The sequence below is a fragment of the Adiantum capillus-veneris genome, chromosome 2 (genome assembly GCF_014529385.1).
Source record: "Adiantum capillus-veneris isolate H3 chromosome 2, ASM1452938v2, whole genome shotgun sequence".
NCBI lineage: Eukaryota > Viridiplantae > Streptophyta > Polypodiopsida > Polypodiales > Pteridaceae > Adiantum > Adiantum capillus-veneris.
In genome coordinates, this window is record NC_140932.1 from 166,450,497 (window position 1) to 166,465,605 (window position 15,109).

At 36.7% G+C, this 15,109-nt stretch overlaps 1 protein-coding gene across 1 annotated transcript; it reads right to left on the minus strand.

Moving 5' to 3' along the window:
* Positions 1–3,885: 3,885 nt before the first annotated feature.
* On the minus strand, positions 3,886–14,124 carry LOC147464019 (cytokinin hydroxylase-like). Its single transcript, XM_086529974.1, has 3 exons — positions 13,878–14,124; positions 5,802–6,240; positions 3,886–4,362 (listed from the first exon to the last, which is right to left on the minus strand). The coding sequence occupies exons 1-3, from the start codon at positions 14,069–14,071 to the stop codon at positions 3,931–3,933; spliced, it is 1,065 nt and encodes a 354-aa protein (XP_086386100.1). The 5' UTR covers positions 14,072–14,124; the 3' UTR covers positions 3,886–3,930.
* Between the last annotated feature and the right edge of the window lie 985 nt (positions 14,125–15,109).

The window sequence follows — 15,109 nt, forward strand, 5'->3', positions numbered from 1 at the left end:
GGAACAGGTCCCAGGCCACTCAGAGCTTGCTTTAGTAGCTAGGGGGCGCCCTCTCTTCTTTTGGGAGTTGTGGGAGAGTTTCCATGCTTGAGAGTGAGTGTGAGAGTCAGTTACACTAGCTAACTGGAAACTTGGTAGGCATGTAACTGGACTTGCCATGCATAAGTGGAGTAGCTCTCATATGCAAATAGCAAGCCAGGTCGATTTTCAGCATGGAGAGGCCTATTAAGAGTGTGCTCACACACACACACACACACACTTGCACACACACCTTGGGGAGATGCTGCCGGCACACATAGTTTTTGGAGAAGAAGCAAAGGAGGGAAGTGCTACCCAATTTTCATCTTGAGAACTCCATTGGATAAGAAATTCGAGTAGATTTTTCAACCCCTAATCACTGTAATATCGATTTAATTTATGTTTTGCTGCAAATCTCTCCATCATTCTCTTAATTCCTCAACTATTATGCTTAATCATAGCTATATTTTTTAATAGCTGCTCTCTAATTCTCCATATCATTATTCTATTACATAATCATCATCCAATAGTTAATTATGCAAGTCATTAATCTCTCGTAATCATAGATAAATGCATGATTAGTAAGAAGAAATCTCCCGCTAGTCAGCATAGTAATTAATTGTCAAGCCAGTAATGATGTGGATTTGGTCAATTTCATTCTATTACCACACAATATTGGAGTAACTAAGTTGGATTCAATTTATTCATAGATTAGGATGTAATTAAGGAATATTAATCCGTCATTAATCCACTAGGAAGGGAATATCCTCTCACCTATGCATATGATGATTTTACATTTCTCTACTTACTTTAGCAAGGTGATTAAGCATGTCTAATTCACCTCTCTAGTAATATAATTAGTAAAAATCTGAAATTCTTAATTACCTAAGCTAAGTATTTAAATTTTGGAGCCAGTTCCCATAGAACAAGTAAGGTGTTATCCCAAAAATTGCTATGTCTTAAAGAAAATCTAACCCCTCGTACAAGAGTGATTGTTCAGTGATTCTAATCTGTCATCTTGATTGTTATGGTACTCTCGGACATTAGTTCTTTTCTCCAAGTTGTCAATTAATTAGTGAGTATAAAATGACCCCGGTTAAGAGAACTCGCTTCGGTGGTACCCACGACCACGAGGCGGGAAGAAGCAACGTGAATGGTAAAGGAAAAGCTCCCATGGACGACCAAGTACCGGCCATCTCACGGGCCATTGATGAGGAAGTAGGAGGTAGGTCACATTTTCATTCGAGTTGTTTAATTTAACATTGCATATGATAAGTTGGGAAAGAGCATATCCCTAACATGTAGGACAAATCCGACGGAAACCTCGGCATTTTAATTCAATTGTATATTAAAGTCTAAGTAGGAAAGAACGGTTGATGGATATACTGTTTGAAATAGGAAAGAATGTCTACTAGGAAAAAGTTAGCTCGGCATGTTCTATTTCCAATGTTGAACTAGTCCTGATCGCGTTGCTAGTAGGCTCGAACTCAACTCACTTTGTGATGAGAGATCGTCCGCTAGATGAACCCTGAACCACTTTGTTTGCTTCCACTATAGATCTAGTGGCCACCAGGTTTACCATCAGATCCGCCGGCGGGGTGGGGACCTCACAATATACTGCATATTCTAGTGGTATGGGACACTAGAATAGGTACTATATAGATGACGACATGCATAAATAACGTTGTTTGGTTTAATAATTTATTTATTTTTATTATAAGATGTTTCTAATACAAAATACTAATCACTATCTTTGACCAATATAGTTTGCAAATTCTTATCTTTGCAACTGGAGGATAGTGCTTCCCAACAAAGAGGTATGTAATGGAATTGATATTTTACTACTTATTGTAGCTGACATGTGGAAAAGACTTTACCAATCTAGGCCTATGTAAACGGATATATATTTCATATACATTCTATTATTCAAGTGCTCTTTTATAAGCTTTGGCCATTTATGACCGGTCGGCCAGTTTGTACTCACTTTGACCATTCAAGAAGTCTATTAAGTAAATACATGCAAGAGAGAAATGGTCACTCTTGCACCGGGGGAGATTGCACTCAGTATACGCATTATTCTTCATCTCTTCTCTCTCGCCATACTGGTGTGGCACTCCACTCTAGGAGGTGTGTTGTACGCACCCTCTTGCTCTCTTTCCCTCATTGTTCGTATATAGCAACGATTAGTGAGCATAGGTTATTCGTCAGGTATAGAGTTTTATCAATTATGGCTTGCATTATGTTGTTTTCTTGCTATTTTGCAGGGCCTTCCACGCCTTCATTTGTAGCAAGTCTAGAGGTGCTCGAAGATCAAGACCACCGGATAATAATCTGGTTTTTGATTTTTCAATGCCTATATATTAGGGTTTGACATAAGTTTGTTATTGAAATCTATTTGCGTTTTTTAAATCTATGTGCGCTATTGTAGTCCAATTGCGTTATTTTACATCGTTTGTTGAAGTCCTTTTACTGCTAACACTAAGCAGTTAGTCCTAAGCGTATAACCTTCAACGATCTAAATACGAAGAAGTCCGTCCTGAGCGGTAAGCGATTAAATACCTAAGCGGTTACCTTTAAGCGGCGAGCCCTAGTAAACTGTTTGAATACCAATTAAACTTACACGACTAGCCCTAAATCGCTAAGTGACTAAATAACAAAACTAGACGAGCCGCGTGTAGGACTAAGCGGGTTCGGCTAAACAATTTAGTACATAAGCAACTAAGCGCTCTAATTAAGAAACGTCTAACCTTCATCGATCTAAATGCGAACCAATCCTAAGCGATGAAACCACTTATTACTTAAACGGTTAGTGTTAAAGGACTAAACCTAATTAATCGAATAGCCTACGATAAGTCTCAATTACAAAAATAGTAATGTAATTTTTTAATTTCTAAATTTATTTATACAAAAATAATAAAAATCATTATAAAATAACATAAATCAAAATAAATCTTTCTTTTAATGATAAAATATCGTTATCTTTTTTAGTTGATGATGATTTTTAATTAATATTATTTACAAAATAACCCAAAATGTGTGTATGCGTCATATATAGTTATGTTTATTTTTATTTACTTGCGTGTATGTTTATGTCAATGTGTGTGTGTATTTGTGTATGCAACAAAAAAGAATGTTAAAGCACTCACATACGGCCTATAATTTGAGCAAGAAACAATTGGCAAAATGTTCTCAAACCTGCAAACACACACACACACACACACACACACACAACACTATGTTACACAAAACACAAAAGTAAACAAATCCACAAGGAAACTTGAAAAGAAGCTTACCTTGTTGATGGGGAGCAGCATACAAGTGAAAATCTCAACTCCAACAAATCGTGAGGCAGCAGATCTGCAGAAAGTGAGGAGGAGGAGGGTAAGAGAGGAAGAGAAGAAAGGCACAAAATACGCAAGAGAAACTTGCGGTTCTATTTTTGCAGGATTCACCGATGTAGATGTCAGTATGTGTATCGGTACAAGCGTCGGTATACGCACCGGTATAGACATCGACTTGCACATCGGTGTGCACTGTTTACACGTCAAAAATCTGAATTTTTTTATTAAAAAAAACTTGATTTTCCTCCAGATTTATCTACACATATATCTGACGCCCGCCATTGTCGACGTCAATAATCTGACGTCAAAATTTAAGTGATCTCTTGTAGTGTGCTCAATCATTTATATCAATTAGTGCTAGATCAGATTGTTCCCTTTCAAAGGCCCTTGGTGCTTTCACACGGTCATGCTCAATAAGTGAAAATTGTATAATTGCATGTCCATTGTATTTGTACAAAGTATGGCCACTAGCTACAAATTGCTTTCTCTAAGGATGTATAGCTTTAGTATATAGATTGATGCCTCTCAAGTCATGTTCAACAATTAATAGTTTTGACAAGATTTAATGTTATCACGGTCTAAAATGTCGAAGAATGATAGGCACACCATGCTTAGGTTGCAAGGTGAGGATACAAATAGGAGCATGTCTATACGAAGGAGAGAGATGAAATGTGAATTGTGAAAGGAGCATGCAAAGAACAATCTTAGCCTCCATCATTGCAAAGTTTTGTCCAACACAATTTCGAGGTCCAAAAGAGAAGGGCATAAAGGCCATTTGATTTTTGCAAGCTTTCGCTACTCCCTCTGAAAAACGCTCCGGCTTGAACTCATCAGCATCCTCTCCCCATATGGTCTTGTCATGGTGGATTGCAAGCACAGGTACCCACACCGATAACCCCTTTGGAATTTCAAGATCTCCAACCTTTATACTTGAGAAAGCCTCTCTTGCAAGAAGTGTGGCAGGCGTGTAAAGTCGTAGGGACTCCAATAGAATCATACCTAACTGCACATAAAAATACACTATGTTAGAAACTTTCTTGACCTCTATTAAAAACTTTGAGAAGCTTTGAGATACTCTTTCTTGAACCTGATAACACTCACCTGCTTCAAACAAAGTAGATATGTCCTCCAACTTACATCCCAAGTTATGTTTATACTCAATTAGCTCGATGAAACACAAGACTATTTTAGAAACACATTAGGTCATAACTTATAGGACCACAGCCATGTACTAGTACATGAGAAGAACTCTTTATGTATTTACTGTTATATATACAATATCAAATATCTATGACATCCACTACTTTTTGTTTTCGAGCTTTCAAAAATAGTTCCAAAGAACAATAGAGTCAGGCAGGCATCGTTGTCTTGATGCTTTTGCCCCAAGTCTTAAGTAGTTTTCTAATATAGCTGATGATCTCCTTAAAAGACCCACAATTCATCAAGTTTCTCTTTTCATTTACAATATATAGTAAAATATATATTTACTATATAGTAAAATAGAACCCTTGGCCATATTTACAACCTTATGGTCAGAAGGCCAAGGGTTCACCTTAAAATATATAAGTGTAGCACGTGAGTTTGGTTGGAGGGGTTTTTATATTTCAAAGTGTTAAAAAATTGTATATACAAGAGGGAACGTGTAAAAGTGATTTATTTATTTATTTTAAGTACAGGTTTATGGAATAAAAGGGGTCCTTTAATTCATAGTGTGTAGAGGGGTTTTATGAATATCTTTTGTCAAAGAAAACTTTCAATCCCTAGAGAATTCCCAGTGTACCTAATTATGTCATTCTATACCAACTTAGAGCAGACAAGTTTCCAGGATTTAACGTCAAGCATGTTAGATGTTTCATACCTTGCTTTAATGGGTACATCTCTCTCTCTCTCTCTCTCTCTCTCTCTCTCTCTCTCTCTCTCTCTCTCTCTCTCTCTCTCTCGGGGTCTAGGCTGTCTTCAAACAACTTATCCCTGATGAGCTTCCTAGGCAAAGCGAGACTGCAAAAGTTGTGCCCATCAAACAAAGCAGAGTTTCTGGAAATCCACAAAAAAGAAAGCATCCATACTCTGAGAAAACCAATACATATACAAGTCCAAGCCAGGGATGAAGTTTGGATTGCACCAAATAAAAGCATGAACTTTGTAACTTTAATCTTTCAATGAAAGATATATATATCATATAAACATCCCCACCAGGCAAGGCATGCAGTACAGGGCAATTCCGAAACAGGTGTTTAGTTGTTTCTAGTTGCAGACATCCTCTTCCTTGCTAAGTGCTCTCCAAGAGGGAGGCCCCCTGTCCAAATCCTCCAAAGGAAAACTTTATTCTTGAAAGCTAAGTAGACTTTGTGTGTGTGTGTGTGTGTGTGTGTGTGTGTGTGTGTGTGTGTGTGTGTGTGTGTGTGTGTGTGTATGTGTGTGTGTGTGTGTGACAGTGCTTACCACTTTAAGCCTGCTAAGCATGTCGAAGTCGGGCATGTCGCCATGCTGGTGCAGGAAGAGCAGAGCCTCCTGGCGGGCACGATGCTGCCAAGTGGGGTTGGAGGCCAGGAGCATGAACGTCCATGTCAGCAACAGCCACGTCGTCTCGTGGCCGGTGAAGAAGAAAGTCTTGCATTCGTCCATTAGCTGCCGAGAGGTATACATCCGGCCCAGCTGCTGACGCCGACGACGCTGGCCGCACAGTGGAGCCGCAGCTTCTAGCTTGGCCGCTTCCATCTCTGCCAGCATCAGCCCTAACAGGTCCTGCCCATAATAATCATTCTTTTGCTGCCCATCCTCATCATCAATATGTCCTGCCATGGCTTGCAGTGCTGCTGCCCGGCGACCCTCGATGATTTCCATGAACAGCGACTCCACCTCCTCCTTCAGCTTCCGTATCCTGCACATATAAAATATAGCATAGCATTCTCTATTCATCCAGCCCCACACACACACACACACACACAGAACTTGTTTGAAAAAACGGTTCATGCGAAAGATCAAAATAGGACAATTAAAGCATTCAAACCCCGACGTATATATTACAAGAAGTTTTGGACAATTTCCCACATTGTGATTTATCTCAACATCATGAGCTTCTCTGAGGCTGAAGGTGTGAGGGAGGCGCCGGATACTTAGCTAGGTATGATTGGGGCAAGGGACCACCGGTCCAGTGTAGGGCCGGTGGTCCCCTACCCCCACTCGTACCTAACTAGGTATGCGGTCCTCATCACTATATGGCACGGTTCTAGGCCAGAGGGGATCTAGGGCTCAAATTTGAAGGCGCGAGGAAGCTTTAATCTCCGCCGTCGGATCATAAAGTGAACTAGGGGTGAACTGGGGATGGGTGAACTAGGGGTGAACTGAGGGTGAACTAGGGGCGGATAAGCTAGGGGTGGGTGAACTAGGGGTGCTTAAACTAGGGTGTGATCATGTGTCATGCCAACATGGACATCGACGCGCGCTAGCGTGGTGATAGAGCATTCGTGTGACAACCGAGACGTTCGAGGTTCGACCCACACCCCGCGAGGCAAGTGAACTAAGGATGAACTAGGCGGGGGTGAACTAGGAGTGACTTGGGGCGCCATTTTTGCCCCGAGTTCTACCCCTAGCTCACCCCCAGTTCACTGCGTGATCCGACAGCCGAGATTAAAGCCACCTCACGTCCCCAAACTTGGGCCCTAGATCCCCTCTGGCTTAGAACCGCGCCATATACTGACGAGGATATGTATGCGGTGCCTCTTGAGCAAAAGCTCATGATGTTATGCATTGTATGAAAAACAGTGAGAAAGACCGTTTTCCTACATGAGAAAATATTTAAATCTTCTTGTGATATAATTACGGAAGAACAACTCTCCTACTTCAGTTGTTTCCTAGCTGTGGGTATGACCAATTAGGGTATTAGGGGACAATGATTAGTTAAATGATGTATGACAACCTTCCCAAACCAAGGCACAAGAAGATTCATAAATTTTCATATGTAGGAAAACGGAGTCTTTTACAATGTTTTTCATACAATGCACAACGTCATGAGCTTTTGCTCGAGAGGCACTGCATACCTAGCTAGGTACGATTGGGGGTAGGGAGGTCGGGGACCCCCCCCCCCCCCCCCAACCCCCCCAAACAGGGCCAACGGTCCCCTGTCCCCAATCGTATTAAGCTAGGTATGCAGTGCCTCGATCCTTCACCGAAGCTCATGATGTTGAGGTAAGTCACATTGTAGGAATTATTGCGAGAATTTGTCCAAAACTTCTTGTGAGGGTCACACGCCCCAAATCTCTAGTGCCATCGCCTAGACATTTACTGGCCATCATGGATGTAATTGAAGCTCACTAATTTATCTAGTTGTAGTTGAAACTTTTTAATTGATCGCTCACAAAATACTACTAGGAAGTTCTCAAATTTATTAGGAAGCACTGATATAACATTTTTTTAGCTTCTAGTCCACAAACAGAAAAGGCTTATGTGAAGCTAAATTGAGTTTAATTGGAGTCAAGGCATCATGTACAACGTGTACAATGAGGGTGCCAAGTTGCAGAGTTCAATCTACATTAGAGACAAGACTACAATGTTTTACTAGATGCCTTTGCCTCTTTGTACAGAGTGTTTGATTGTAGTCAGAAGCATCATGTGCAATGTTGAATGTGTAAGTTGCAGCATTCAATCCACATCGAAGCAGTGTTCGGGAAAAATGATTTCGGGAAAAATCATTTTTCCAAACATATAAATTTCCTTTCCTTGAGTTTTCCAAGATGAAGTTTTAGAAAATTAGTGGTATTTTTTGGGGTTTTACACTATTTTTCTCTATTTTGGGCCAGAATTTTTCCTTTTCCCCTTGCCATCAACCGGCATTATTGAAATTGAAAATGGCACGATATTAAGCTGAGACACATTTTTCCCGAACACTGCATCGAGGCATTATACAATGAGGATGTCAAGATCAATGCTTTTTTATGCTAGTTGGTGGACAATTAGTTTTTCAACCATGCACAAGCATAAAGCATGCAAAAAAATTTAACGACATTAAATAGGTTAATACTCTGAGTTTGACAACTCTAAATTTAACGGCATTAAATAGGTTAATACTCTGAGTTTAATTGCCCAAGCACATGAGGCACCCTACCAACTAAATCTATCAAATCACATACATTAGACCTTGGCCATGAGAAAATCTTTGCTTGGGAATTTTATTCTAATGTATTTATTATTTTTACTATATTCATTCACATGTATTTACTATTTTTAGTGTGTTTACAACATTTCAAATCTGTGAAAACTTAAATCCACAAATTAATTATATATTAGTGCAAGTTTTTTATTTTGGTATAGAACATAACACAAATTAGTAATTATGTGAGGATATCTTTACAAGTTTTAGGAAACAACCTAACCCCTAAGTGGGTTTGTGGTTATATTCAAACACTCTCCAAATTACATTACATTAAATGCAGATATGAAAGCTATTGTGCATAAATGATTAATTTGCACAAAAATCAAAGAGTACATTCAAGCTAGCATGTTTATTGTCATGCTGTCAGCACTAAGTAACACCCACATTTATTAAGGAGCGGTAAAGGGATCCACAATGGAGAAGTTCACGCACGAAAGCCAAGGTGATTGCAACCACACAAACTATTTAAAATCTAAACTCGGACACGAATTAAACCTCAAAAACCTGGGTAGCCTGCGTTAACTCACAATATAACCTCATAAAAACGTGAGGGGTTACACAACGTGCACGCGGGTGAGTTGGTCAGCCTTGTGACACAAAACCCGATGCGCGAGGTCATGGTTCAAATTTGGATCGTGAGAGGGTAGTGGAGTTTCCATGCCGCCTTGATTTTGCGCTCGCCAGGTTTAGTGTGCCTCGAGGTCGTCCTTCACTTTCCGCTTGTCGATCCCTTAACCCCCCCTAATAAATGCACGGTCCCACTTAGTGTCAAGGTTGTCCACTTGAGTCTTGAGCCAATTCAGTATACTAGGTAAGGAAACTACAATGATGTATCATGTATTGCAAGAACATACTGGGTCTACCCGAGCGTTCATTAATTAATTATACGCTCAGATCCCTACTCCCACTCTTCTCAAACTAAAGCTACAGTTTTCGCCTCCGAATTTGCGTCGGTTCCCATGCACGACTTCTCCTGCTTCGCTAGTGCCACTCTTGTTCCCGTCCCAGATAGAATCCTTATTATCAACCTACTCTTAAGACTTTCTCACCCTAATATCTGCAAAATTTAGTTAGGTTTTTCAAATTCTATAAAAACTTGGTAAGGTCCATGCACTCTAGCAATAGGTCCAAAAAGGGAGCTTGTTTTACATCCCAATAGAGGGAAGCTGATCCCATGGCTTCCCTCTCGCATCCACACCCATACACGTGAACTTGGAAAGGGTGTCCATGGTGCTCGCTTCCTTATCTTACTTGAAGGCAAATTGCATAGACATGACATTTGCTTCAAGTTAAAGAAGAAGATGATGCCCTGCTGTCACCATGCTTGCACTCAACTCAACAATCATCAATGTGGAGTCATGACGTTACAAGAGAGAGTGAGCAACCTCCATCGCACCAATAGTATCGCCAATCCCTAAGGACTAAAGCATATGTGGACATTATCATACAAAAAATTAGTATCGAATGATACGAATACTCTTGTGCATCAAAGACATTCAAGACTATGAAAGACCAAAATTTTCTCTTAGATATGGTCATACGGGACTAAAGCATATGTGGGCATTATCATGCAAAAATTTAGTATCCAATGATACGAATACTCTTGTGCATCAAAGACATTCAGGACCATGAAAGACCAAAATTTTCTCTTAGATATGGTCATACTCCTATAGTATTAGAGAAGATAATTTGGTGATGTTCCATACAAAATATTTTAATAATAATAACTTTGGACATTAACCCAAATAGTCATGCGAATGAATTGTATATGGGAGTAGAATATCATAATGTTGGCTTGAAAGTTTTTGGTAGAATTCGCAAACGCACTCTCTTTTTTACAAGTGTCAAAGTATATGTTGTGTTACCAAGATTAGCATATATACATAATGTCTATAGAGAACCGATTGTTAAGTGAAACCGCAAGACCATACAAAGCTTCTATCCAAGTTCATCCCAAGAAAGTACTTGATAGCTATCCATAAATATTTTCTTCAACAAAGAAAAGAACGTCCTGGAGGGGGGTTTTATGTAATCATGTTAATATATAATGTGAGTTCGAAAGGAGGGGCTTTGAAATGCAAAAAATTCAGATAATTTAACAAAGATACATTAAAATAATGGGTTTTTATTCAATTTTGAAAAAAAAATCTAAAATAAAAAATCATTTTATTCATTCAAACATATTAAAAGAGAGATTATTTTAATACCCCATGAACGCACATTATATAGGGGGTATTGAATGATGAACCTCCGGAGATAACGTCATAGCCACATTAGAGCTAGGTGTAGACATACCAAATGTAAGTATGCTTTTAAGGTGACTTCGATTCACCAAGGGATCTAAGAAAGGGTTGAGACAAAGGAGACAATGGAGATGGCCTAGTTTAATTAAGCATTAGGTATGAAGGCTACCTTGTAAATTCTCTCAACATAAAAATCACTCCTTAAATTAGCCTATATCACATATGTTCAAGAGATTATTAATACCTTTGAATCATGCTTAATTTACACGATGGGTGCACTCTTTCAAGAAACCTTACCCAATTTGATACATACACAAATAAAATAGATACAATCCTTTCCCATTAACCCACTTGATCTAGTACAAATTTGTGGAAATGATACCCTGATATTAAAGCTCTACATGATGAAAAACAACTATATCTTATAGAGTCTTCCTCTTTCAGAAAGATTACAATGAAGTCATAGCTTGATAATTTAAGGCTTACCCAAAGATAACTTTTAAGGTATATTCTATCTTCAAAATTTAATTAATAAATATATCTATTCACCCATTTTAAATAATTACAAGTCCTAAAAAGTATCGTATAAAAATACCAATTTTCAATTTTGATTCTTATCTGATATAAAGGGGAGATCAGATTGAATCTTTCATGGATGCTTTGATTCTAGAATAGTAACTTATAAATTGCATGGTGTACAATGAACAATTAGAAGCACTAAGATGACTAAAAAGGCCACAATTCATAGTATCGAAGATAACTACAATTTTCATTCATAGTCATAGGAATCATGTGGTTGAATTAGCTTGGAATGGTAGTTTATCAAACCAAAAAAAGAAACATATCTCAAAAAATGCAAAATAACGTAGCATGGAAACTTAGGAAAAAATAAACTCTTACTAAAATAAAATTTTATTATCATTAACTTGAAAATAGAAAAGGTAACAAATTTTGAAATGTACAGTGCTTAAAATCCAAGAAATTAATTACTTTAAAATACTACAAGCAAGTCAACTTGACGATCTCAATTGTGGGAGAAAAAGAGAATCAAATGTCAAGTTTATTTATGCTTTAACTTTCTTTAAGAGCAACAGTGAAACCGTTTTGATAGAGCCACATGTCATTCAAAAATTTAATTTTCCTAGATTCAATTTTTGTTTCTAGCGTGTTTACTTCATTCACATTTTATTTAGTATTCAATAACTTATCATTTATTTATTTGATGGTTCATGAGTCAAAATTTGTAAGGAAATTGTACAAGAAATGACACAGACATTAAGAATAAGTATAGATTATCATGAAAAATATTGTTCATTTTTCAGCACACATAATTGTTCCACTCGACATTTATGTTCAAAGAATTTAACCTTCATAATTAATAGGAGCAATATATGGGTGAAAGCGTGGTTTGGTGGTAAAAAAGAAGGACCTATTTTACTTATACCAATGAAAAAGTGGGGACTGGTAAATTTTTTGTAGTTTAGGTCAAAACTTTTCGGACCTTATGTTTTTAGATTCTTCTTTTGTAGACCTATCCACTGATATATATTATGATAGGTAGTTTTTCATGTGACATGTAGAAATTGTAACTCATAGATTTGTCAAGGGTGTTGTCAAGGACGGTCCTTTTTGTACCACCAAAGCATGCTTTTAGTCATATCCGAGAATATCTAGGGTTTTGAAATAAAAAGCTCAAAGAATTGTCTAAGAGGTATAGGCTTGATATGTCACTTGGTGAAAGATATTAGTAGGTGATAAGATCTATATATCCTAGAATATCTTTACCTCATACTATAGCTTTATAGGAAAATTTCTAAAATTGCACTAGAAGCCACACAATATAATGACATTTAAACATTTTATTATTGGTTTAATTATCTTATGCATCCTTCATGATGAAATTTTTGTGTTATTGAGTCACATTGTTGACTATAAATTGTCTAAAGAACTTTCAAATTACTTAATTGTTGCTAATATGATTTTGGAAAATCAAGATTGTATGCGAACCCTATGCAAGAAGAAATGGTATATCCACAAAATCACAAACATGGTGACAATCTAAAGATATTTTTAAAAAAATACTACATATGCTACATTACAAATATTTGAGAATCAATTTAGAATTTCTATATAATGTATACCAATATCAACCCCAAGATAGGGTTAGAACAAGTGTCTTACTTCCATTGTTGATGGCATATAGAATCTAATGGATACTTATAACAAAATTTATACAAACACATACATAGAATGTTTTGAAACAATAAATTATCTTTATATTTCCTTAAATCTTTCAAGCTATTGGTCGTAGTAATGCGGTCTTGTTTGTGTAAAGGAAGTTTGTTTGTTTATATCTCTACTGCATGCTTTTATGGTCATATTAAACAAAGGAGTAATCTATAACCACAAGTCATGGTTTTGATACAACCAATGGTACCAATGTCAAAAAGTTTGGTTACCTTTTAGGGCCTGGTGATTTTTTTTTGGTATTTATGCTATAGCTCTAGTTAATTTTGTCAATGAAACCAAAATATTGTATGTACTTCCTTAAGATCTTCATGTTCCATTTAACTGTATATACTACATAGCACCCCTACCCTCCCCATATTTTCCAATTTTGGTGAGACAGTAGTATATTCTAAATCTCTTGTTATCTAGAAAAAACCTTTTTGTCATGAAATATTGTTAAGAGCTCGAAAAAGGGGGGGGGGGGGGGGGGGGGTTGTCACTATGTATGAAATGTGTATGCCATGTGCGTTCAAAGACTATTTTTAAAACTTCTTATCTATATATTGTTGATAAATAAATACATTCTTTATTTATTCATCTTTAAGTAAAATTTTCAATTCTATTTTATGGTACCCTTTTGTATATGAAATTATGAGAAAATATAAAATTTAATAATCCCTTCCGCTACACTCACATGATAGTCACATGACTATTAAGTGACCTCCCCATGATTGAGAAGATGGTTATTTCCTAACAAAATTTGTGAGAGACTTCAACCTATTTCTAACACATACTAGAATAAATAAATAAAAGCTTTTTTTTAACTCTTAATGTTTTGATGTTATTATAGACAAGAAAGTATGGTATTGAAATCTTCTAAACAAAATAACTAACCTTTGAAGATTCGAGCCAAATCTGGAAGAAGAATGTATGGAAAGTTTTTGAAGCGCACTTAGTTTCAAGAATATAAGCTTTCCTTTCTGGTGGCTGCTACTAAACTCCGTTTTTGCAATTATGTCTCCTGCTAATTGACTCATATGTTCACTTATTTCTATTTCCACTCGTTCTTCTTTGGATTCACAAAGCATTTTATTCCAAAGCTTAACCACTTCCAAAGTACATTCCACTATGTGCTCCAGCTGGTGCTGGAAAAGACATAAAAGAAAAATAAAATTGCTTAAATTTAATCTCAAAATATCGCTCAAATTTATAAAAAGATAAAATTTCTTAAGCAACCTCATTTCACTTTCCAACCTACTAGCTAAGGAAATTGATGACGATTTCTATACATTTCAAAGTTACCTATTAGAGCTATAAAAATGAACATTACACTCATAAGAATTGGAAGATAGTCAACCTTAGCACTTCGTGAAAACATCTACAATGAAACATGCTAAATCCTTATTACAAATACTCTTTCCCATTATATTAAAGAAAACATTACTTTGATCTACAATATTGGGCAAGAAGTTATGGGTTTTTCTTAAATGCATCATATTGAGCACACCATATAAACAAACTAGTGGAATGATCTCATGTTTAGTCACTACATAGATGAACGATTTTAAGAACATAATACCATTAAACTGTAGTATATTTTTTTTTAATATATAAAATCATGCTTAGTCACTACATTGATGAACGATTTTAACAACATAATATCATTAGATTGCAGTAGAAAACTTCTTAAAACTTCTTAAACAAATTAGTGGAATGATCTCATATCGTGTCACTACATAGATGAACCATTTTGAGAACACAATATCATTAAGATGTTGTAGAAAACTTCTTAAATTTTATCCAAATTATATATATACACCAATCCTTGATGCATTTGACATTCTTAGTCATTGCACTCTTGTCAATAATAAATGTTGAAATCAAATACTTATGTCACATACATAGTGACATTTGTGGGCCCCTATGGCACAATTTATACTAGAGTCCCAACAAGAATTAATTTTATTTCAGGCAAGGAGTAGATAGTAGACAAGGGTAATGAAAACAATCAAGAAAATCAAGGTAAGATGGTAGATAAATACAATAAAACATGAAGGTGTATCAACATCCATAGATATTTACAACTAAATAAAGAAAACAATGAGGTGAAAGAAGTAGCCAAAGAG

What these genes read in the sequence shown, in the direction of transcription:
- LOC147464019 (XM_086529974.1), bottom strand. Translation starts at nt 14,071, where the DNA reads ATGCTTTGTGAATCCAAAGAAGAACGAGTGGAAATAGAAATAAGTGAA. An exon ending in TTTGGCTCGAATCTTCAAAG is followed by an intron (nt 6,241 to 13,877) that starts GTTAGTTATTTT and finishes TTATATGTGCAG; the next exon opens with GATACGGAAGCTGAAGGAGG. An exon ending in TGCTTAGCAGGCTTAAAGTG is followed by an intron (nt 4,363 to 5,801) that starts GTAAGCACTGTC and finishes TTTTATGTGCAG; the next exon opens with TTAGGTATGATTCTATTGGA.